Genomic DNA, 25,206 nt, shown 5'->3' on the forward strand with positions numbered 1-25,206 from the left:
TAAGCAGTTTGCCCAAGACCACACAGCTTGAGAGTGGCAGAATGGCCTCAGTCCGCGGGCTGCTGCCACGGTGCTCCCTATCTTCCCCCTGCAGATCCAGCTTCAGTGCCTGCCCGCCTGCATAGAAAAGACAAAGAAAGGCCCCTGGTCTGGCATTTGGTAGCAGAGAAGCAGAGCCATTTGAAGGGCTTTGGGGCAGACAGGGGTGTAAGACCCGATGCCACGATTTCCTAGCTAAGTGACCTTGACAAGTCACTTATCCGCTCTGTGCCTCAGTTTCCTCATCAGATGGCGCAGAGACTCCAAATCACACAAGTGTAAGGATTGAATGACGTGACATATGCAGAGGAATTGCTATCACCACGAAGTGCCTGGCGCATGGTGGGTACTCACCTGTCTTCCCATTCTTGGGTGCTGAACAAACCCATCCAGCCTAGTATGTGCTTTTTTTTTTTTTTAAGCCTCTGTCTCTTTGAGCAGGTAGACTGCATTTTACAGAAAAGAAAAGGAGAAGCAACTGGGATTGTGTTTGCAGTGGGAATTCATTGAGGGTTGTCAAAGGGAGTCAAGTGGCTGGTCTGACAGCACCTCTATGCAGAAGGCTGCTCCGGAGCTGGGGCTCTCCCATTATCCGTGGCTGTGACCACCAGTTATCTCGCGTCCACACCTTGCAACCCCAGGTGTTCCTTCATCCATCATTGACCGTGGTCTGGTGTCCACTACTCTGTCCCCCACCACCTCCTGCCAGACGGGCCTCCTGGTTAATAAGCCAGTTTGTTCCTATCCTGAAAACTATCTGATTCTGGCCCCTTTTATCCCAAATGCCATCCATCCATCAACTGCTTGCTCCACATGCGTGGTTAGGAAAATGGGAATGGGGGAGGGAGGCAAATAATAGATAAAACTTCTTAGCTGCTATCTCTAAAGAAATAGAATGGATAAATAGATCCGTCAGACATGTATCATGCCACTGGAAAGCAAAGTCCATTTGTTAAAAATAGGTTAGGACGGGAGGATTTATCTCACATTTTAAGCTGGTAATATAGAAGGGAAACATATTTTCCTTTCTCTCTCCCAGGGGAGGGGGAAACCCCAAGGCCATGAATACTGAATTTGTAACTCGAGTTGATGGACTGTCCTTCACTAAGGTGGAAAAGGCGGACTCTCTCTTAAATGGGTGCAGATTATAGAAATGGTGTATATAGGCTCTCCCCTGATGCACCGGGAAGTTTGCATGATCAGGAGTCCTGGGAGAACGTCTTCCATAGGGTTCTCTCTCACAAATTCCTACATGCTACATGCAAAGCCTATTTCAGAGCCCCTCCCTCTAGCCCCAAGGGATCAGAGAGACAACAACATCTAACAGACTTTTGCTAGGAAGCTCCTATGTGCCAAGCACTATGCGACGTAGGTACTGGGGTTCCACAGATACATATCAGTACCCATCTACCTTGCCAAAAAGTCACTGGTTGGGGGTATAGACAAGTAAGTTACAGTGATGGAGTATGTAAAATGCTGGAACACAAAGGCCTATGAGGGAGTAGCTCCTGATGAACTGTGGGAGAATGGAAGGGGTCAGGGTTGGCTTTTCTGGGTGAAGAGACATCTAATCTATACCCTGAAAAGCACTGGTGAAGAGATAGAAGATGGGAGCTAGCAGGTGGAGGTCCTTTGGGGTAGTATGTGCAAAGACCTGGAGAGGACAAAAAGTACAACCTATTTAGGAAACTAAATTGGAAGTAGTTCATTCTTTTAACAAATATTTATTCAACCTCTATTAAAGCGAAATACCGTTCTAGGTACTGGGATCTAGCCAGGAAAAGTTGCCTGTTAATGAGGAGGTGTATGAAGGTGGGAAACAGCATAAACAAATCTATAATCTCAGGTAGTGATAAGTGCCGTACAAGAAAACTAAGTGAGGGTAAAGTCTTGGGAGGGGTCATTTTTGAGCAGAGACTTGACTGAAACAAGGGAGTGAATCTTGGATGAGCTCATTTAGGGGACAAGCATTCCAGGCAGACGGGCCAGCAAGTGCAAATGTCCTGAGGCATGAGAGAATTTGGCAGGTGTGAGGAATAGCACAAAGGATTGAATGGTTGGAGCAGCATGACTGAGGGAAGAGTGAATGGAAGGAAACAAGTCAGAGAAAGAGAGCCCAGGGCTCGTCATTATAGGCCATTGTATATCATGTTCAGGACAATAGATTTTTTTTAGTACAATTGGTTCATAGAGTGAAAAGGGAGGTAAAGATTGGTACTTTGTGTCAGATCAGAGAGCACCTTGTGAATCCAGTTGAAAATGCTTGGGCTTTATAGCAGTGGTTGTGGGATGTTGAACCACCAGGAGCACCTAAGGTAAGCAGGGGAGTGACTGGAAAGTGGCCATCTGTGGAAATCTCCTCAGAACCAAGGATCTGCTGCCTCAGGAAAGGCCCAGTGACCAAACCCGAGGTCCAAACTGAGCTGTCCCCAGCTGGAGAATGGCCAGGGCTCATCATACCCCTTGCCCACCCCACCTCATGGTTTCCACTTCTGTGACTTTGCACATGCTATTTCCTCTTTATTATTTTGCCCCTCCTTCACCTTTCTTTGCTTGTCTGACTCCCACTCATTTTCTCATTTCCTTCTCTCCGCTGGCCACCCTCTCCTCCTTCAGGCTCTTTCCTACTCCTACAGCCCCTACGCTTCCTGCTGGTAGAGGACCTGCTGCCATTGTTCCCAGGCTTCTCCAAGACCCAGCATTCTTCCAGGGCCAAGATCCTTTCTGATTCATTTCTGTCCCTCCAGCGCCCAGCACAGGGCCTGGCACAAGAGCTCACCAGAGTGCTTTACCCATTTCCCGACTGAAGGCGTAGCGACCTCCATTGTCCCCTTTACTAATCCGTTTCCCAGGCCCTTCCTCTCATGACTCCTGATGGCTTCACTCTGCCATCTCTCATTTCTGCAATGTGGTTTTTGAAGCCTTCCCTTCCTCTCTGTCCATTTTCTTAACCCTAAAGGCATATCGTTCAGCAGAGATTCATTGAGTGCTGAACTCTTTAGATCTCCCTCTATCTCAAAGCAAAAAGGGGAAAATCATCTCCTTACTGCTTTTCATTCTGTCATTAATTTACTTTTCAAAAGACGCCTTGTCAAGCTGAAGATTATATCTTTAAACCATGTTTTTCCATCCTCTACCTATACAACCTTAGATTATAGATCTCCTGAAAGGACCTGAGGGAGAATACATTTGACAAGCTTTATGCCTTTTGCTTGGTGAGAGCTGGGCATGCTTTAACAGGGAAAGGTGCAGACCCAGTGAAGGGTGTCTGCTTCTGAAACTGCCACTGCTGCTGTGTTTTAATTTCTAAAGCTGCTGTGAATGCAGTGTCCTCAGAGGAGGGGGGCAGACACTGGCCATGGTTCTCTGACTCACATGACAGGAAGATGGCTTTGCTCAGCAGGTGGTTTGGGCTCACAGGTGATCCAGGCAATTGGTTAATTGCAACATTCTTGTCTCCACCCAGATTACTACACTTACTTCCTAAGTGGTTTCCTTGCCTTTGGTTTCTTCCTTCTCCCCTGCGTCCCCACACCATCCTACAAGTCCCTCCACTGATAGACAGGAGCAAGCAAAGGTGGGAAAGCGTGTGCCTAATGTATGGCATTCAAACCCTGGCTGGCCTGCCAGTTCTATGACCCATGAGGCTCAGGCTCACCAAGACATGGTTTCCTTAGCTGTGCACGGGGTCTCATGAAACAAATCTTAAGAGGGCCTTGATAAGACTAGATAAAATAACACAGAGAAACCTTACTGTGGCTGCCCTTTTGTTTTGTTGCACACCCCTCTCCCCTGAACATATAATGACTCCTCAGTTCTCAAAGGTTCTCAACCGTGGCTGCGCTGGAATTGCTTGGGGAAACTTTTAAAACTACAGATGTCTGGCTCCCACTTCCAAAGATTCAGATTTAATTGGTCTGGGGTGCAGCCTCTGGACAGCAGGGTTTTTAAAACTCCCCCGGTGATTCTGAAGTGCCCCAAGATTGAGCGCTACCACTTTTAGATCAAGTGTGAATGTCCTCCATAAAATGTACACTTGGCCTGGCCAATCTGGTGTCCCATCACTTTGTAGCATGTAACTACCACTCCCCAGTAAATAATGAATTGAAATTAATCATTAATTTAAATTCACATAAAAAGTAAATTAATGACAGGGTGAGAAGCAAGAAGGGAGTCTTTTTTTCTTCTTTCGGGTAGATCTAAAGAATTCAGAAATAAGTTTGTAAACTATGTTTTAATTAATAATGATAACAATAATAGTAAGGGTGATGCTAATAATTTTGTACGTGGCCTACGTGTTTTATGTAACTTATATTGTTAACACGTACCAACTCGTCTCTCCCCATTCCCAACACAAACACCTACACACATACCTAACCTGGTCACATGCTGAATTTCTATCTTAAAGGTCTCCTCCCGCTTTGCCTAGTTCATAAATCCTTCAAAGTCTAGGTCAAGCTGCATTCCATATATAAAACACAGACAAGGAAAGATCACACTCTCTCCCACCTGACCTCCCTTGGAACTTATTTTGTGTGTCACATATTTTGGCATTAATTTCCTGTGTCTTCAAAACCCCTTCTAATTGTGTCATGTCTACATAAATCTTATTCCCCTAAAAAGGTTGAGGATTCTGGGAGGATAGGAATCATCCATAGACAGTGGTACCTCGATTTTCGAACATCTCCGTTGACAAACATTTCGGTTTACAAACGCCGTAAATTTTATGGATCTATGGTATCATTAGATAATAAAATTCATGCTAGATTTGCAGTTTTAGGGATTGATTTGAAAGGTCTGGAATGGATTAATCTATTTAGCATTACCTTCTATGGGGAAACCATGCCTCGGTTTTCGAATGTTTCTGAACTCGAACGGTCTTCTGGAACACATTACATTCGAAAACCGAGGTACCACTATATGTATATATGTGTCCGTCAACAGAAGTTTCTTATATCAACTAGAAATGCTAGTTCTACTTTTAAGGAGCTCGCGATCTGTAGGAGAAACATATAGGCAAACAGAAAAGTCAGTGCAATACAACACATTCTCTCTTCGAGGCATCACTGGAATGCTCTGGAGATAACTGAGGCAGGCCGGTGTGATGGGCTCTCCCTCAGGTACCCGAGTCAGGGAAGGTGCATTGATCATCATCGATTGGCCCCTCCAATCCACGCTCCACTCTGGGAGGCTGGCCACTATGGACCCCATCTTTGAACTGTCTCTTGAGTTTAGTCCCTCTCTTCATCCACAAAGGCCTGGTAGGTCCCTCCCAACTCAAAGCACAGACCTAGCTTCTGGGGACACAGTGCTGAACCAAACAAAACTGATCCCTGCCTTCAAGATGGGGAAACAGGTCACAAATAGTCACAGGAGATATGGGAGCCAATATACAATTACTAAGTGTGAAAAACGCAATGAAGGAAAAACATAGTGTGCTGTGAGAAAATAATTGGGAGAAATGTGATACGTGTGGTAAGAACTTAAGCAAACGAGAGATTAACGGAAGGAATACAAGGAAATATTGAATCCACATGAAGAAACATTGAAGGAACTCAAGTTAATCTTTAATTTTTTTTCTCGTTATTTCACCGTGTCTGCTTATCCTCTCAACGAATAATCATTCTATAAGTGAACAAATATAATTAGCAAAGAAGTGAGATAATTTTTGTCATACTTTGTTGTATTGGCCATTGATTGTTTCAAGAGTCTGCCTTGTACCTCTAACTGTTAATATCCTATAAGTTCCTCTAAAACATGGATTGAGATTTCTCCATTTTTGTTGTTGTTGTTGTTGGGTGATCCAAAGTGCTGTGAGCAGGACCGAGACTCTAGTTAACACTCAACACCCAGTTGTTGAATGACAGAGTATTGAGGGTATGAGAACAGTTGGTTGTAAATGACACAGCCTGGTCTTAGGACTGGGAGAGGTCAGGACAAAGAAACAGTCCATGTCGATTGGCATTTTTTCTCAGCTGCAAGAAGTCTTCATCCAGTGGTCCGTGCAGGGAGAGATGTCGCTGCCTCTCAGAGGCCCTTAGCCCAGAGGCCCTCAGCAAGACTGGGTCTGCACTGTCCGCCCTGAACATGAGGCGCCTCCATTCTCGGGTGGAGGGTTATTGCACTCTCTCCTCCTTTCCTGAGTGCCCCCTGTGCAAGCAGACCAGGGGCTCCAGCAGCTCCAGCTACCATCTGACTTGGCTCCTGCACAGACAATTTCCCAGGGAAGGAGGAAGTTAGCATACAAGGAGCAGCTGGGACAGTTTGGAGGGAGGACCACCCATTGCCCTAGATAGGCCTTCAATCCCCTCTTTGGGGAAATGCCTTGGTGTAGCCAACCAAGATCTCTGTGTCTGCCACCTCACACTTAATTTGAAACTTTGGATGGAGTGAGAAGAGTCCCCTGGAAGCCCATCTCATGAAATTGAAGTCTGCAGTTCCATGGAAGATGGATAGGAGAGTCAGGCAGGGCGACTTACTCCTCTGGAAGAAGGACACAGAGCCACTGGAGGGTGTGAGGAGCGGGGAGCACAGACAAAGGCCAGCCAGACACCCCTATGGAGAGCTGGGCTTTTAAATGAGGGCTTACAAATCAAACCCCTTCAGACTCTGACAGTGGGGTTGGGAGAGGGGGGTGACAGATTCTCTGCACAGAGCATCAGAATGCACACACTGACCAGGTGGCTCTGGAAATCCAGCTCATGCAGTCCCCCTAGTCCTGGGCTGCTGCATGCTGATGGCTCTGTGCCTTTGGGCAAGCTCATCTTCCCTCAGACTGAGTTTGCACTTCTGTAAAATGAGAAGGATGGACTATTCTGGTGGGGTTTCGCCATGGCTATTTTTTTCATTACTGGTTGTTGTTTTTTTTTCTTAAATGAAATCTTACACGGGCCCCGACATGGAAGTCAGATGAAAGTAGAGCTATTCTGTTTGAAGCTGGGGTGTCTATTAGGTTCACCGTGCTCCCCGGGGGCAGCCCCTAAGACCCCAAGTTTCCTCAGATCCCAGTGTGAATATCATTGGATTAGATTATTTTCAAGTCCCTTCCAGCTATGTAATTATACTCCCTGGTGGGGCAGCCATAGCAGGGTTCTCTGTCTCTATTTCTCCCACCTCTGTGACTCAATCCCCACAGGCAAAGGTGTGCTGGGAAAATCCCTGGGGACATGCATCAGGGGGTCTCCATGGTGGCTGACTCCCTAGTCTTAGATTTTTCTTGCCAGATGGATCTGGCAAGTTCCATCTGAGATCCGAAAGTTCAGTCTGAGCCCCAAGGCCACCTGATGTTCACACCCTGCTTGGAACAAGGTTGATGGAACACCATGAGCTGCTTGCAATTGACTGAATATAATCATGCAGGAGGAATGGGCCTGTGAGGAAGAGGACACAGTCCTCTGTGCCCTGCCACCATCCCCAGATCATTGGCATCATGTCCCCCTTCAGTGCCCATCATGTGTACATATAACTCAGCGTGCACCAGCACTGAGCCCCGCATTGGACCATTGGAAAGACATGCCTACATAGTTCACACTCACTGATCTTCTGTCTTATGCTGTGTGGACAGGGGTCCAAGTAAGTCACTGGTTCTCAGGGCCCTTGATGTGCTGTAACTATAATTACCCAGGCAGGTTCCCATGTTTGTCCCTTTAAACCAGGTCAGGCCAGTAACTAAACTGGGAAAGACCCTCAGATCCTCTGCCCTCATTCCCCAAATTTACGATGTAAATCTTAAGATGTAAATCAGTAGAATGTAACAGTAAGAGCTTCGCTCTTAACATCTGACTTCTTGGGTCCAAATCCTGGCTCTGACACTCCCCAGCTAGAGCAAGTTATCTCACCTTCCTTTGGCCCCAGTTTCCTCATCTGTAAAACGGGGCCAATAATACTATTTGTCTCGTAACATTCTTGGGGAAATAAATAAGTTCATGCACATGAAGTGTTGTGATAGTGCCCGGCACAGAATAAGGCTTAGTTATTCTTTCTATTCATTGACCTTTGTTCCCTCTGGGAAAGCTGCCTGGTCTGTGGGGCCAATGGGGGCTGACACCCAATCCACTCTCTGCTTGAAAGTTCAAAATATCCCTGGGCTCTGGAGTTCGGCAGTATAAGTCCCATGTGGTTTTCTTTGTTTCTTCCAATTTCTCCACCTATCACATAGCACCTTTTTCCAATTCACATGAGGAAACTGGAACAAGTTTGGCCCTGGTAATTGGTGTGCTTGTTTTTTTGTGTTTTTTTTCCCTCTTCATCCTTCTTTATAAGAACTCTGGAATTCACTCGCCATCTTGGCTTGCCCCTCTCAGGATCCCTCCTATATGATAGCAGGCGGCGTGTTGCGCCCCAATTTGTACTCTGTTAGCCAGCACAGGAGGGGTTTAGACAAAGCCCTGAGCCAGGACAGGTCGTCTAGCAATGGAGTTATGTCTTCCTCTTAGTTATTATCATAGAGCCTGCCACGTGTGGTAGCTACTTTCATCCTCAACACATCCTGTGACGAAGGTACTGATACCATCCCCACTTTACAGGAGATGCCCAGATGAAAACTGACAGCACTGGGTTTCTAAGATCTGTGTGACACCAAAGCTACACTGTCCTGCTTCCCATTGAGAATTACTCTCCCAGTGAGGAAATTATAACCCACCATCATCTCATTTAAAACCAGGCTCTGTCCCATCTATCGTGTGCTTCAACAGTTGGTTTTATGGACCCGAGAGGTATACCTTAGATATTCCCATCCAGACCTTTTCTTTTTTCTTTTTTCCCCCACCTTTTTATCATTGCAGTTGCCAATTGAGATTGATTTATACACCGATGTGGTAGGCCATGTTTTTGCCATTATTCCATGTACCATATAAGCAGTTTTGTCTGCATGGAAAAATGGGAAGTTCAGGGATCGGGGTATGCACAGGGATTCTTGGAACTCAGAAAAAATTTAAATGAGAAAAATGAGCCCCAGAAAAAAAGAAGTAATTAACCAGTGTCTCACAGTAAGTTAGTGAAATAGTTGGAATTCACATCAGGTCTCCAGACATCTTCATCTGTTAAGGGATGCGAATTTCTAACCCTTTTCTGAGAACCTTCTTCCCTGGTATCAGCCAGTTTATGCTGCAGATACATATGTTTAAACCTTACTTGCCTCACCTTGTTTTTAGTTATAACTCTTTGCACTGTAATTACAACTACTTAAACCTTATAGTGGGCTGAATTGCGTCCACCACCACCACCACCACCCCTCCCTACAAAGATATGTTCAAGTCCAAACCCCCATTACCTGCAAATGTGACTTTATTTGGAAGTAAGATCTTTGCAGATTATATCAAGTTAAAATGAGGTATTGCTGGATTCGTGTAGGTCCTAATCTAATGACTAGTGTTCCTATAAGAAGGGAAAACTGAGACAAGGAATGGAGAATCCATGTGATGACAGGCAGATATTGGAATGATGTCTCTACAAGCCAAGAAATGCCGGGGGTTGCTGATAAGCACCAGAAGCTATGAGACAGGCATGGAATAGACTCTCCCTCATGGCCTCCAGAAACCAACCTGGACGACAGACCTAAATTTTGGACTTCCAGTCCCAGACGTGTGAGACAGTAATTTTCTGTTGCTCTAAGCCACCTCGCTTGTGGTAATTTGTTATGACAGTCCTAGGAAACTAATGTATCCCTTCAAAATTGAATGGTGTTGTCCATATACACCTAGGTAAAAAAAAAAAAACAACGAGTCCTCATCTGAGAGAGGGTCTTAATGGCAGGGGAAAGCATAAGAACCATGAAGTGTAGGGGTCAGCCATAAAGTTCAGAGTGTGGGTTCCTAGGGTAGTGGGCGAGACGGCACAGAAAGGAGAGACTGGGACCCCAAAGGCCATTTCTGCGCTGGCCTCTCTGAGCTGGGCCAGGCTTGAACATGAGTAAAGAAGGTGCATGAGCCTTACTTACCCTTATTCTCTGTTCTCTCACAGGCAAAGCCCTGGAGACCCAGGGGACACTGACACTTGCAGCTGGTGCCCTCAAGAATGGGGACCCCGTTGTGGAAGCAGGGTCCGCAGCGGCAGGCACTGAATTCCATCAGGTACTGATCCAAGGCCCGGCGCAGGTTCCGGCGTTTGGCCTCCAGGGGCCCTAGGTTTGTGTGGCGCAGCACCTCGTGGATAGGCTGCATCTGCGGGCACGAAAAGAACAGAGGACCCCTCCCCGGGCTCTGTCCAGTTTCCCGGAGCCCAAGAACGTGCCAGGCACAGAGCCAGACACTCAGCTTTATCCCACTGCATGGAATCCTCGCAGCCACTCTGGGAAGCTAAACTCCCCGGCAGATAGATAACCAAGTGGAAGCTCAGGAGGGTTCGAGTGACCAGCTTAAGATCATGCGGTGAAGTGCAAGAGTCACTCCAAATAGGGACCTATTTAGCTCTGAAACCTGTGGTCCCCCAATCTCTGAGGAAGACGGGAACTCAGAAGCCATTTGTGCCAACTCATCTGCCCTCTCCCGTACTTTTAGGAATCCGGAAGAGTGTAAAGTGTGTGGTGTGTGTGTGTGTGTGTGTGTGTGTGTGTGTGTGTGTGTGTGTGTGTTGACTGTCATCCTTCAGTGTGGGAATTAACAAAGTCCTTGATAGGTAGTTATGCTGTCATTGCTGAGCACCTCCCCTGATGGTGCAAGGGGTATGGTTATGTGTATGGGGGCGGGTGGGCGACGTTTCCATTTGCAGCAACCCATTCCAGGCATGACTGTAGTCCAGGGTTTCTCGATTTTGGCACTGTTGAATTTCCAGCCAGATAATTCTTTGTTGAAATTCCTGTGCATTGTAGGATGTTTATTTTAGCAGCATCTCTAGCCTTTACCCACTAGATGCCAGTAGTACCTTCTAGTTGTGAAAACCAAAACTGTCTCCTGACATTGCCAAATGTCCCCTGGGGGACAAAAATCAACCCCTGGTTGAAAATATTGTGGTAGATGTAGTGGAGAGCATGGAAGCTGGAGACAGGAAATGGCTTCAAATCCCAGCCCTACTGCTTCCAGCTGTTTGATCTCAGCCATGTGACACATGGAGCTTCCCATCCTCCTCTGTAAAGTGAGAACAATAGTCCTAACTTCCAGGTGGATTGTGAGGATGAAACTTGATGGATGGGGAAGACCTGTCACGTAGTAAAAGCTAAATAAATGCTGCTCACCTCCTAGCTTTGTGGCCTAGAACTCTTAACCGCCTCTCTCTAAACCTGAGCCTCATTATCTATAAAATGGGAATAAGTACCTATTTTTTAGAATTCTTATGAGGATCTAAAAGAGCAATGAATGTGAGATACTAGTGCAAAAGGGAAGAACAATATAAAATAAAGCACCATTTTTATAAATGTGATGATAGTTAAAAAGAAAGCCTATATTTTTCAGATTTCATGTACATATGGTTACCTTCAGCACACTTATAATGCTACATATTTTAACAGACAATCATAAAACGAAAGCTCTTTTCCAGCTCTTTCATTTTTACAGGACAGTAATCTGAAGCCCTGAGAGGGGAGTCATTTGCCAAGGTCAGTGGGCAATTCAGAGAGAAAAGTCAGCCACACTGGAACAATCTCACTTCTCTAGAATCAGAGTCCACAGAGGGCATCGCAGTAGCTTTGAATGGGCTCCTGGAAATGTGTACAGAAAGACCTGCAGCAAACAGACCTTGGCCTGTGGTCAGGGGCTGTGGCTGACGTCACCAGGTTGGTCATGTCGGGACTGGCTGGGCTTCCACCCAAGGGAAGAAGACCACTTACTGGAAGTTCAGGGAATTTGGCCCCATGGTTAGGAAGTCAGGGCAGAATGGGTTGCCCTGTGGCCTTTGTTAAAGGTGACCTTTAGTTCCACAGAAAGCCCAGGACCATTGGGCAACTTCCCTTTGACCTTCCAGCGAAATTCAGCACTCAGTCCCACATCTCTCACTTCTGCCTCCCAGAATCCTCAGTGAGAGGAAAGGGAGCACTCCTTAGGGAAGACTGGTGGGGACTTAAAGGAGGAAAGGGTGGTGGCAAAACAGAATTTTAGAATGTCAGAGCTTGAAAAGATATTGGCAATAATCTTGTTCCCATTTTACAGATGAGAAAATAGATACAGAGAAGGCAAGAGGTGTGATATAGCAGCACAATATAACCTTAAGCATAATATAATAATATACAACATAACACAGCATCATAACATTGCATTATATAACGTGATTCCTAAGTACCTGCCGTAACTAAGTACCACTAAGCTCTGGAGATATGCAAATGAATCAGATACTGTTTCCACTCTGATTATCAGGTTCCAAATAACCCCCTAAGTGGCCCCCCTGTCCATAGTCTCTCTCTCTCTCTCTCTCTCTCTCTCTCTCTCTCTCTCTCTCTCTCTCTCTCTCGTCTCTCTCTCCCCTTTGTTTCATCCTTCATACCTCTGTGAGCATTCTCCTTTTAAAAGCACAGCTTTCCAAAAAAAAAAATAAAAAAAAAAAAAAATAAATAAATAAAAGCACAGCTTTAGCTTCCCTGCTCTATAACCTGCTAGCAGCGTAATGCATCGAATCCAAACTATTCAGGGGTTTACATGGGTTATGAGTGTGGTGTTCGAGTCAGTCAAACATGGCTCAAATTGCACTCTGCCATTTACCAGGCATGAGACTTGACCAGCTCACTTAACCTCCATAAACCTGTTTCCTCAGCTGACATCTACTAAGTACCCACTTCCCTCTCCCTAACCTTGTGATGTAACATTCTATCATCCTCATGTTATAGAGCAGGAAAATGGGGCTCAGAAAATGAAGTAACTTGTCCAAGGTCACACAACACAAAGGTTGCAGAGCCATGAACCAAACTATCTTTCTCACCCCAAACCCGGGTTCTCTTTCCCTAATGATAGCATTCGGTATTCTCCAAATCATGAAAACTTCCCCTCAGAAGTTTTGCTCAAGGCAAACACAAAATTCACCTCTTGCCCATGAAAGTTTATATATTACTCCTGAAATCAATTTTACAGTTTTTGACCAAATCTAATAGCTTGATGATAGCATTTTTTCCAGACCCTATGTGAATTACAGGTGTGTGAAAATGCTCCCTTACTTATTGAAGATGAAATGAAATCAGGGTTAATTCATCTGACCTCTTTTCGCAAAGAGAGCAGGGTGTTATAATAGACTTTTATGTTTAACTGTTGGTATACATTTTAAAAACAGGAATGTACCTGGAATTTAAATTATATGTAGACAATAGGCAAGTGTCAGAAAAAAATAGGCAAGAAAACAATAATATTTTATTTAAAACCCCAAAATATAACTCCTTTTTTTCAATGGATTGCCCTTTTATATGAATAGAATTAGTTTGACAACTGGTACAACCATTACTTATTTGCAGTTAAAATACAATTTTACTCTCTTTGTGAGGTTAGGGATTTAAGGCAAGGTTTCTCAACTTTGGCACTATTGCTATCTTGGGCTAGATATTTCTTTGTTGTGGAGGCTGTCCTTTGCATTATGGGATGTTTAGCAATATCCCTGGCCTTTGCCCTCTGGATGTCAATAGTACCTTCCCGGTTGTGACAATCAAAAATGTGTCCAGACAGTACCAAATTTCAATGTGGAGGCAAAATTGCCCTCCAGTGATTGATGACCATGGCTTTAAGGAAGGTACTAGAATAGAGGGAAATGAGAACTGGATAAGTCTTCCAAAGGTCTGAGATCCAGGTACTGCCACATATGAGCTCTGTGACCTTAAATCATTTGAGTGTTTGGAGCCTCAGTTTCCTCGTCTTTTCAATGGGGAGAATCATGTCCCTGTTAGAGGTTCATTGTGGTGAGGAGATGCTATTATTTAGAGCAGGGGCAGCAAACTACAGTTACAGCTTGGAACCACACTCAACCCACAGATTGTTTTTATATGGCCTTTGAGCTATGAATGGTTTTTGTATGTTCAGAAGATTGTAACAAAGAAGAAGAATTTTTATAGCAGAAACTGTATGTGGGCCACAAAGCTTCAAATATTTACTATCCACTCCTTTACAGAAAAAGTTTGCCAGCCCCCAATTTAACAGCTGTGATTTTTAAAACTCTTTTATAAATGCATATGTATAAATGCATATTATTATTATTATTTTTAATGTTGCCCAATCCTGAAGACATTATGGGACTACTAGTGTAAAACTAGGCCCTGATGAGATATTCGTGCTTCTGATCCCAGCTGTCCTGCAGCCTGGGCCGCATACTCTGTAGAATCAGGTATGGGGAGGGCTAGCAGTTCAGCGTGCTGTTAACATTTAATCTTGCTCTTTGATGGGCTCATAATAAGAAATATGAAATGATCTGGTCTGTTTCACTTTCATTCCTTGTGGATGAAGACTTTCTTCAACTGCAAAAAGACTTACCTCCAAATCAATAACAGCAGGATTATACTTTAATGATCTCCCCCAGAAACGATATGTGATGACGCTCTTGTTGTGTGCCAAGCCACCACCCCAGCCAGAACTGCCACCTCGCACCCGAGAAATGATGTCTTCCACCGCCATGGCCTTATGGTCAAAATCTATCAAGAGGATAACTGCATTAGCTCATTTCCCCAAAAGCCAAAGGACAGGTTAGCAAGTGCCACTAATAAGACGGGGGACAAAGTGTACGTGCTATCTTCAGAGCTGTCTCCCACTCGTTTACCTTGCTGCGTTATAACAAGACAAAGCAGAAGAGAAGGACCAACCCTCAGAAATAGACCCATCCTCTGGATTAGAGCAGAAAATGGGAAGACAGCCCAGCCCAACATGGAAGAGTGAAAGGATGGGAAAATGGATGACAATTCATTCATTTATTCATTCATGTGTCAGATGCTTACTCAGTGTCTTCTATATGCCAAATAGTTTCAATTAAACAGTGAATTGTCTCTGTGGGGCTCAGTAGGGGTGTAGAGAAAAACATGGTCAGACCAACAGTAGGGTAGGGGACTGGTCAGGAGGAAAAGTGAATTTTCTAGAAAAGAGAATGAATCTTTGCAGGTAAATGGAGAGAGAGGAGAAGGTCAGCAGAGAAAAGAAGCACTTTGACTTAAAGCCCTGAGGCAGGAGTAGCCTAATGCAATGGGAATAACTTGACCTCTTTTGTATCTATCTCATCCACTACTCTAAACTGTTTTATCATTCCTGCATCCTCTGTCTCCTACCAAAAAACAAACAAAACAACTCAATACATATTTGATGAATGAATGAATGAATGGATGAATGAACACTCATATTGACTTGTTCAGGAAATGCCCTAAAATATTCCTGCACAATCTTTCTCTAATAATTATTCTTTGAGCTTGAACTTGATAACCATATTCTCCTCTCTCAGGAACTTCTTTCTTCCCTTTGGACTGTATGTTGATGGGCCTTTATCTCAACAGTCGATTTTCCAGATTCTGTCTACACATTCCTTTCATCCCAGGACTTAGATCTTTGTCTAGTGCTTAAAATCTAGGCGCATGCACCACACAAAGTAAGATATCTCTAAGATGATCTCAGCCCATGATAATTGAAAATACAGCTACCGCAGGTCATGGGTTTGGCGTATTTAGCAGCTATGCAGTTTGACCATTGACTGACATGGAGTCCATTAGGAGGAACAGTCATGTTGTGCCTTGATTCTGTGTCCAAGGGAAAGTCTGGCTTTTCTTCCTGGGGACCCATTACTAAATACTTACCTCTTTTGCCCTCTCCATGTTTTCTACAGTGTTCTCCTGATAAACGTCCTCCAATATTTACAGAATCCGAATAGTCATAACCAAGGCCCACAAATCCTCCAAAGCATGTCCCGATGTCTTCGCTGGTGATACCTGCAACAGGGACACATAGAAACGCAACACACTGAGATGCTAAAAGACTGTTCTTATGGTACAACCAGCTCACGGTAGTAAAAGCTAGCTTTGGTTTTGGAATCTATGAGATCTGGGTTGAAATCCCAGTTCTTTAACCCAATGTCAGTATTCTCTTCTGTGTGGTTCCAGCCCGAACAATTCTTGAAATGAGAAGGAATACGTGTTGCATGGATTAGTGCTATTCCCCTTTCCTTTGCCAGTTCCCCACTGAGCCCCCTGCAGGCAGTGATTCTCATCCATTTCCATGTACCCCTGTGCTTAGCCCAGTTCCTGGCCCATTTTCACTTTGCAGTTTTGCACATGTTGCCCCTTCTTCTGTCCCTTTTTACCATCTTTCCAAAGTCTACTCAAGTCGCAGTTCAAATGTCATTTACTCCACGAAGCATTTTTCGATCAGAATACTTCCCTTTTTTACATATATTTTATATATATATATATATACATATATATATATATATGTATATATATATATATATACAGAATACTTCTCTTTTTCTCCAGAGCTGCCAGTGTCTTTGTTTGCGCGTGAATGATCATAGTTGTCACAATTCTTTTTGCCCAGGTTCTCTTTGCACCCCAGAGAGGCCAGAGTGCTGTTAGAAGATGATGCGATCTCCATAGGGAGTCTACCTGCCTCCTGATCTTAGGAGAACTGTGAGCCCCACAGTAGCTGTCTCTGTGTTTGTTTACATCTCATATTTGTCCCATTGAGAAGCCTGCATTTTGCAGATGAGGAACATAATTCTCAAAGCCGTAAGACCATTTTGCCCTGACCCCACAGCCTGTAAATGAACAGAGCTGGGTTTCCATCTCTTGGTTGGCCTGGCAAGAGAAGGCTAGAAAAGTAGACTGCAGCAAGAAGATACTGACCATTGCTGCAGAGCCCATCTCTATCTGCAGCTAAAGTCTTCTGAAGGTTGTGGACAGGAGTTTGTATTTTTGAAATATCCTTATTTTTAACTGCAACTATATAATAATTATTACCAGTCATTATATTACTCTAGCAATCACAAAGGAAAATAATAGGCCTGTAATTCAACTGAGCTAAGGATTAGATTGAATATCCTCAAGGGAGTGCTCAGCAACAGCATTTACTTGCCTACATCCCCATGAAACTGCAAACGCCACGCGGTCAAGGACTTGTATCTTATTCACCACTCTTTTGTCAACATAGCAGCACAGGATCTGCCGTGGAGGAGGAGTTTAGTAACTATTTTCAGAATAATGATTGATGAATGAATACAATGAGTGAATAAATGAACGCCATGAATGCTTTGGTAAGGGCTTGTGATGGAAAGAATCTTAGAAGTCAGGAATCCTGAATTCACGTCCCAGTCACTCAGATGAATGGATAAAGAAATTGTGACTAGATAGATAAATCAATCGATCGATAGATGAGAGAGAGAGAGAGACAGAGAGAGAGAGAGAGAGAGAGAGAGAATTAAATACACACACACACACACACACACATATATTTGAATATCATTCAGCTTTAAATAATAAACAGACCCTGCCGTTTACAGAACCATGGGTGAACCTGGAAGACATTATGCTAAGTGAAATAAGCTAGACACAACAAGGAAAAGACCACATGATCTAACTTATATGTGGAGTCAATCTAAGAAAGTCAATATATAGAAGCAGCGAGTAGAACAGTGGTTACCAGGGACCAGGAGGTGGGGGAGAGGGGGACATGCTGGTCTAAGGGAACAAAGTCACAGTTCTGCAGGATGAGTAAGTACAGAGATCTAATGTACAGCCTGATGACTATAGTTAATAATAATTGTATTGAGTAATAGAAATTTGCAGACAGTAGACTTCAGGGGCTCTTGTCATGCACACACAGTAAAGGTCACTGTGTGAGAAGATATGTACATCAGTCGTCTGTAGTAATCATTTCCCTTTGTAGCTGTATATCAAATCATCATGTTGTATACCTTACATATATACAAGTTTTCTTTTTATAGAAAACTGAAAAACAAAACCCCAGTGACCGTGAATTTAGAAAGGGCCCTTGATCTCACTGGGCCTCAGTTTCCCATTTATGGAGGAAGGCGATTGGACTGGCTCATCTCCGAGGCTGTTTCCAGCCACAACCCTAGGGGACTCTGTGCACATCAGTTTCTGAATAACGAATTCCCGAGCTGAAAGTGCCTGGGAGAAGTGCTGTTCTCAACACCATCACTCAGCACCGGGCAGAGGGCTTCTTCTACCATTTCCATTCAAGCACTTTTCATTTTTAATGCATTACTAATTGGGGAAGATTTAGCATATTTAATTGTTTTGATTAAAAAATGCTTCAACGGTGATAAACAAAAGTGGATGAAAGGAGTTCATGGGCAGAAGCCAGAGTAATTACCTAGGTGCGTGGTGAAGTGCTGCCGAATTAAAGTGACAGGGCTGGCTGATTAATGGGGCTGGGGGATGCCTGTGGAGTGATTTTGCTCATGAGGGGCTACCGACAGTCTGCCACGTGCTGCTGGGAGAAGAGAATTCTAGCTTGTTTGATTTGAAAAGCACAACTCAAATTACTGCAAAAGAATTACCTTCCAGGGGCCCCAAAGTAGGGTACCAGCCAGCAAGGGCAGGTCTGTGACTGAATCGTACAGTGTGAGAGCTAAAAGGGTCCTTAGGCACCTACCCACGCTTCTCATTTTTAGTTGTGATGCCCTACGTTCATAAAGGTTAATTATCTTGCCTAAGGCCATACAGCTAAAAAAAAATGTTGGAACTGAGATTCAAACTCAAGTCTGTCTGTCTTAGAAGCCTGTGGTGTTTTCACAAATTCCAATTATTGCATCAGCCTAAAGAATTCAGAAAAATTTGGTGAGCACCTACTATGTACCAACCCCAGCAATTGCGTATTGGGGAATGTAGACACAGTGAGAATAAAACTAATAAGAATATGATGCAAATGTGAATACGTGAGATTCTAGCCTTGGGAAGCCAGCAGATTTGGACAATATATTAAATGAGGAGTAATTCGTATGCGAGAGTTGCTTGTTTCAGTACACCGGGGACAGAAGAGGGGTGTCTCCAACAGCCGTGAGGGAGGCCAAACCGAAGGTGTCTGCAGAGTACCCACGGGAAACCGAGATCAGAGAGCTGGGGTGGGAGCAGAGGGTCAAACATGGTTCCAAAATCCAAGACTTGAAACTGGTATTGGAGGCCAAGACACAGAACCAGAGAGAGGGAAGCTAAGAGCAGAGTAGGCAGTGGGGAGATGGAGCAGAAAAAGGACTGGAGCAATTGTGTAGCACTTGCCCGGATGTGTGCGTAGCATGGGGTGGGGAGGTGGGGACGGACTATATTTATAGAACCAGGTAATGCTCTGTCTCAGCTCTGCCCTCGTCTCATCAGGCTGGACACCTTAGATGTCAGCTTTGGACCAGATCACACTGGCGTTTGTTTTGGCTTCTAGACTCAATGAACTCTGGAGTTGATGGTTCCTAAACCTCGCTACATATGGAGATCACCTGATTGCTATTAAAACTGAAGGTTCCTGGGCCCCACCTTGACTGATTCTGAGTCTGTATTTCTACATAATCAGCGCTCTGTATTTTAAACAAGGTCATTTATTCCAGGTGATTCCTCTGAAGTGCGTCTGGACCCAGATTTTGAGGATCACGGTCCTCCGGAGAACCTCGGGTGGCCCGCTGCAGAGCACTGGCTTCTGTCCTGTTTCAGGCCTTTGTCAATGCCCCGGATTAGGACTCAGCAGCCAGGCTTAGCGGATCTTACCCAAAAGAAGCAACTAGGAAAAGCCAAGGATACTTCAGATTAAGAATCAGTATCCACAAAGCCCTCAGACACCTGGATGGATAGTCAGACCAAGCATAGCAAAATGCGGCTCAGTTGGGAGTGCTGTAATATCCTACACTGGGGACAAAATACCAAATGCACAAGCTCAGTAAGGAATGCTCACTGTTTAGCAGAAGAACAGGAGAAAAGGCCATCGAGAGATAACTTCCGCCTCGGTAGGGATAATGAAGCCAGGTGAAAATGATAATCAGTAAAGTAAAGGAAGGGATACTCTCACTCTCTGCACAGGTTAGAAAAACTCAGAGCTTGCTGCAAAGTTCTGGGAGCCATACTTTAAAAAGGAAATAAGAAAAAGGACATTTGTTGGACATTATTCAGCGTTAAAAAAGAAAGAAATCCTGCCATATGCAACAACATGGATGAACCTTGAGGACATCAAGCTCAGTGAGATAAGCCAGTCACAGAAGGAGAAATACTCCGTGATTCCACTTATATAAGGTATGTAAAATAATCACTGATAGAATCAGAGAGAAGAATTGTGGTTGCCAGGGGTTGAGGGGAGAGGGAAATGAGGGGTTGCTAATCAACAAGGATAACGTTTAAATTCTGCAAGATGAATAAGTTCTAGAGATCTGTGCAGCATTGTCCCTGTAATTAACAATAATTTAGTGTACTTTTAAAATTTTGCTAGAAGAGTAGATTTCATGGTAAGTGGTCTTACCACAATAAAATAAAACTTAAAACAAAATTAGAGAATGACTGGAGAAGAACAAGCGTGAGAATAATGAGGGTAAAGAAATTCAAAGCCATTTTCTTTGGAGAATGTTTGAGGGGAAGAAGGATGTTTACCTGAAAAGGGAGGAAAAATCCCTTTTTAAGAGAGATTAACAGACCTGGATTCAACTCTCCAGAGGGTTGTCTTAAAGAACAGGAGTTAGGCTTCTTTGTGTGGTCACAAGGGAAAGAACAAGAACCAAAAGGGCAGAAGCTACAAGGAGATTGGTTTAGGCTCAATACAAGGTAAACTGTCATGATTGTCAGAGGCCAAGAAGATATGAGTTATTTCCTCAGTGAGCTCCCCATCCCTGGAGAGTACCAAGCAGAGGCTGGCTCCTTGCCTTTGAGAGGCACAGTAAAAGGGCTTAAAGAATTGAGCAGTGGTCTTTTAAGGTTTGCTCCAAAGCCAAGACTCTGAAACTTGAACACTTTCAGAACCCTTTTTTGTTTTTGTTTTTTTTTTAGTTTATATATACATATATTTTTATTGGGGTGACAATTGTTAGTGAAATTACATAGATTTCAGGTGTACAATTCTGTATTACATCATCTATAAATCCCATTGTGTGTTCACCAACTTACAGAACCTTTGAGACAACTTTGATAAGTACAGTACTTAATGGTTTCTTACTGTATGCCAAGCACCTGGGAAATAGAGGATTAAGGAGAGCGTTCGTTCTCAGTGAGCTTACAGTCAACTGTGGAGAAGTGGACAAGTAAACAATGATTGTACTATGTGACAAGAATTTTGAAAGAAGGCAGCCGGGTCAGGAAAGGCTTCCTTGTGGGTCAGAAGAAAGAGACCAGAGGCAAGTCTGAAATGATGAGTAGGGATTAGCCAAAGTAAGGAGGACACTGAGAGCAGAGGGAGACCATGTGTAGGCCTCGTGTCCCCAGTAGCAAGATTCTGCTCAGCCAACATGACCTAAACTCAAGAGTGAAAAGAAGGAGGAGTGAATCAGTCAAGAATAGATTGGGAGACCCCTGGGTCATTTCCCACTCTCGTATGGCCCCAAGAGGAGCTGTTATACACGCCTGGCAGGCTCGGAGCCCAGAACACATGTCTCTGGTCACCATGTTTACTGCTTGTTTCCCACCTGGTCTTGGCCATGGTGCAGGTATGAGGGCTGTCCTCACGCCTCTGTGGAGACACCGCACCAGTGTGGCTGGCTCAGAGGCAGAACCAGGCAATTGACTTCTGAGGTGGCAGAACACAGCAAGTCTCTGTCATTCTTCAGATTAAAAGCATCAGGTGGAAAACAGCAGGTGTAATGCATTATTTCTCTCTTTGCAACAAACAAATGCCATTCAGGATACTGTGATTTAGCTGCTATGCTGCTTTGCTACATTGGTTGAGCCCAAAGACAGCCTCAGAAGGGAAAGAAAGAATCGTATGGTCTATTTCATGTTGTGACCTTGAGGAAAATGATTGTTGAGTCTCTGGCTGGATGACCTGGAAAGTGTTGGCTAGTTTACCTGCCCCCCTGTGCTTCTGTGTATCCATTAAAACTCATGCTGCTTCTCAACCACCTGGGAATAATAGTACAAGTACCTCTGTGTCTTTGTATGCATTGCTCCCTCTGACTACAGTGTCTCCTACCTCTTTCAGTGAGTTTCTCCACTAAGCCCTCGAAAACCTTTCCTCACTCCCGACAGCCCTATCTGTATCCCTCAGTATCCCTTTCTGTCTCCCAGGGTATCTCAAGCTTCTCTCCAGCAGAGTATTTAGCACACCTTAGTAATTGTCAAATTCTTGGTCTGTTCTTCCAATTATACTGCAAATTTATAAAGTCTTCTCTTGGGTTTACAAGGGTCAGCACAGAGCCTGGCATGTGACAAGACCCCAGGAGTGATTCCAAACTATCCAGGCAATACCTCTAATATGTTTTGGGAGTCACAGGTCTTCCTTCGGTTGATAGTATAAATCACATCTTTGTAATATCTCACACTTGATTAAGAGTTGATATTTTGTAAAGCACTTTCATTTGTATTATCTTATTGGGGACTCACAAACAATCTTCTGGGGCCGGAAGGATTTCCCCATCTTACAGGCTCACAGATGGGAAAAGACAGTCATTATGGCGGTTAAGAGTATGAACTACCATTCACTCATAGTGTGGCTCTGGGTAGCTTACTGAAGCTCTCAGGGCCTCATTCTCCCCATTTGTAAGATGGAATGATAATAATTTCCACACGAGTCCCTAGAAACAGTGTCTAGCACAATGAAGTGTCAACAAATCTTAGCTGTCATTGTTTGGTAACTCGACTAACAAGTTAACCTAACAAATGTGAGACTTAGGGTTTGATATCACACAGGCTACAGCCAAATCAGTGCATGCTCCATGACGTCACACCAGTGTTACTCTGCAGACAAATGTTCATCACAGGGCATGAGTGGCCATGGCCTTACCCAGCCCCTCATTCTATGACCACCTCATTCTACAAAACAGATCAGAGAAAGGAACCCATGCTCCCAATCGGCAACGTTGGGGCTGCAATCTCAGGTTTCCCTGCTGCCTGATAAGGAGCTTTCTTCAAGGACTCTTGCCCTAATAGATGATTTTGGTGATGACAAGAGGCAGTATAGCTGAGGGCCAGACTCTGAAATGGAGATGACCTGAGCTGGAAGTGGCTGTGCCCAGTTACTCTCTGGGTAAATTGTTTCACCTCTATGCCACAGTTCTCTAATCTGTAAGATGGGGATTTTAATACTGTCTACCTCAGAGGGTTGTTGTGGGAGTTTAATGAGGTCAGCCATGCAGGTGCAGTACTGGGGAGAGTGCCTGGCTTAAAACTAGCAATGATGATCAAGTATTACTATTATTGCTGTTGCCAGAAATGCATACATAGATTGGGCTCTTCATTCCTGGTTGTGAATCTGGAAAATTAGAGAATAAAGGAGGCTGAGGAGTTTTTGAGAACAAATTTTCTTAATCAACGTTTCTACAGTATAAGCTCTTCAGCCATGAGTGAGTGAAGAAGATCCAGGGAACACCCACATTGGAGAAGTATCATTATGTGCTAGATGAAGCTTCTCCGTGTGTTATCTCATTATGTTAATAGCCACAAATCACTCCACAACAGGTACTATTATTCCCATTTTAGAAATGAGTAAATAGAGGCTTAGAGAGTTTAAGTCACTTGCCCAAAATTATACAAGAAGTAAATAGTAGCAATCCGATCAAAATGGCGGCGTGAGGTGAGCCTCTGTAAAGCTTCCCTGGAATTTACAACTAATCAGACAACAATAACTCCACAAAAGATTCCCTGCACAGCACACAGGCAACATGAAGAGGCCCACTACTAAATTCACCTAAAGGTGGGCAAATCGCACGAGCGGGGAAGGACGGAAGGGAGAAGTGGGGAGACAGAACCGCGCGGGCGCAGGATGCAGACCTAGCTCAGTGCTCCGAGCTCACTGCATCCCAGAACTACCGCAGCTGCGAGAGAGGGAAGAACTCAGACTGATAGGGCTCCGCTTATGGCCCACAGGGCTGAGGGGGCAGCATGTAACACGGCTGAACCCAACGCTCACGGCAGAGACCTCAGAGCAAAGACTGAGGGAAGAAGGCTGAAAACGGTGGTTTAAGCCCTCACTGCCGAGCAGAGAATGGAAGCCTTAGGCACTGAGACTACCTGTCCCCTCCCTACCCTCCCAGAGCTTGCCCCATCCCCACCTGCCCGGTGCTAGAAGAGGAACAGTAGCAGTATCAGATCAAAAGAACAGAACATTTGCTGTTCTGAGAACTGTGGACCGCAGACACAGATTCGCAGCCCAACTAGTTCCGGCAAAGGGGAGGGAGCTGTGGAAGCGGACCGGCTGTGGTGGTGGTCGCTGCCATTGCTCTGGACCACCTCTCACAACTCACCCCACCCCTGGCCAAACCTATCTGGGCGGATCCCTGCAGGAGTAAACAGAACTGCTGAAACATAGGGCTCTGAATCTGGTGCAGAAAGAGCTTTGGAACTTCAAAAGCTCTCCACATCCCCACAGGGACGTGGCGCCCTATGACCCAGGCGAACTGTTAACAGAGGAGAAGCCCATCTCCCAGGGAATCCCCCACTGTGTGAGAAGCTGGAATAATGCAGAGAAAACATAGCACTACTGTGTGAGAGAGGGAAAAAAAGGCTGCAGTCGGAGAGAAAATAAAACATTCTACCAACAAGTATTGGCAAACAAAAGAAAGACCTCTTCCTATCAACCTGTTGCAGAAGCCACTCCTGTAGATTTCTAGGAAAAGAAATAATAAATCAGTAATTGCCATGAATAACCAAGGCAACAAGACAGCTCAGAAAGAAAGTGAAAAGTCTCCAGAAAAGGAACTTAAAGATATGGAAATATGTGACTTAAATGACAGAGAATTCAAGATTGCAGTTCTGAAAAAACTCAACGAGATGCAGGAAAACACAGAAAGGCAATTTAATGAACTCAGAAACACAATATAATAACAACATGAGCATTTAACGAAAGAGATTGAAATTTTAAAAAAGAACCAAATGGAATTTCTGGAGATTAAGAACTCAGTAGAAGAAATTACGAATGAAATAACCAGCTTAGGTAATAGAGTTGACCAGATGGAGGAAAGAATCAGTGACGTCGAAGATAGAAACCTGGAAATTACACAGATGGAAGAAGAAAGAGACTTGAGACTTAAAAGAAATGAAAGAACTCTACAGAAACTTTCTGACTCCATCAGAAAGAGTAATATAAGAATAATGGGCATACCAGAAGGAGAAGAAAGAGAGAAGGGAACAGAGAATATATTCAAACAAATTGTTGA

At 44.3% G+C, this 25,206-nt stretch overlaps 1 protein-coding gene across 2 annotated transcripts in view; it reads right to left on the bottom strand.

Annotated features, from left to right (window-relative positions):
- Window positions 1-6,091: 6,091 nt before the first annotated feature.
- The window catches only part of C8A (complement C8 alpha chain), a gene marked incomplete at both ends in the record, with an annotated part of 62,964 nt that continues 43,849 nt past the window's right edge, over window positions 6,092-25,206 (bottom strand). The window contains 4 exons of one of the 2 annotated variants that reach the window (XM_081056484.1): window positions 6,092-6,243; window positions 9,977-10,199; window positions 14,412-14,569; window positions 15,713-15,844. In XM_081056484.1, coding sequence (XP_080912610.1) covers window positions 6,092-6,243; window positions 9,977-10,199; window positions 14,412-14,569; window positions 15,713-15,844 — 665 coding nt within the window. Of the gene's footprint in view, window positions 6,244-9,976; window positions 10,200-14,411; window positions 14,585-15,712; window positions 15,845-25,206 lie in introns of both variants that reach the window. The other variant, XM_081056483.1, reaches the window with a different exon arrangement.

This window comes from Rhinolophus hipposideros, assembly GCF_964194185.1.
Source record: "Rhinolophus hipposideros genome assembly, chromosome: 8".
NCBI classification, from domain to species: Eukaryota; Metazoa; Chordata; class Mammalia; order Chiroptera; family Rhinolophidae; genus Rhinolophus; species Rhinolophus hipposideros.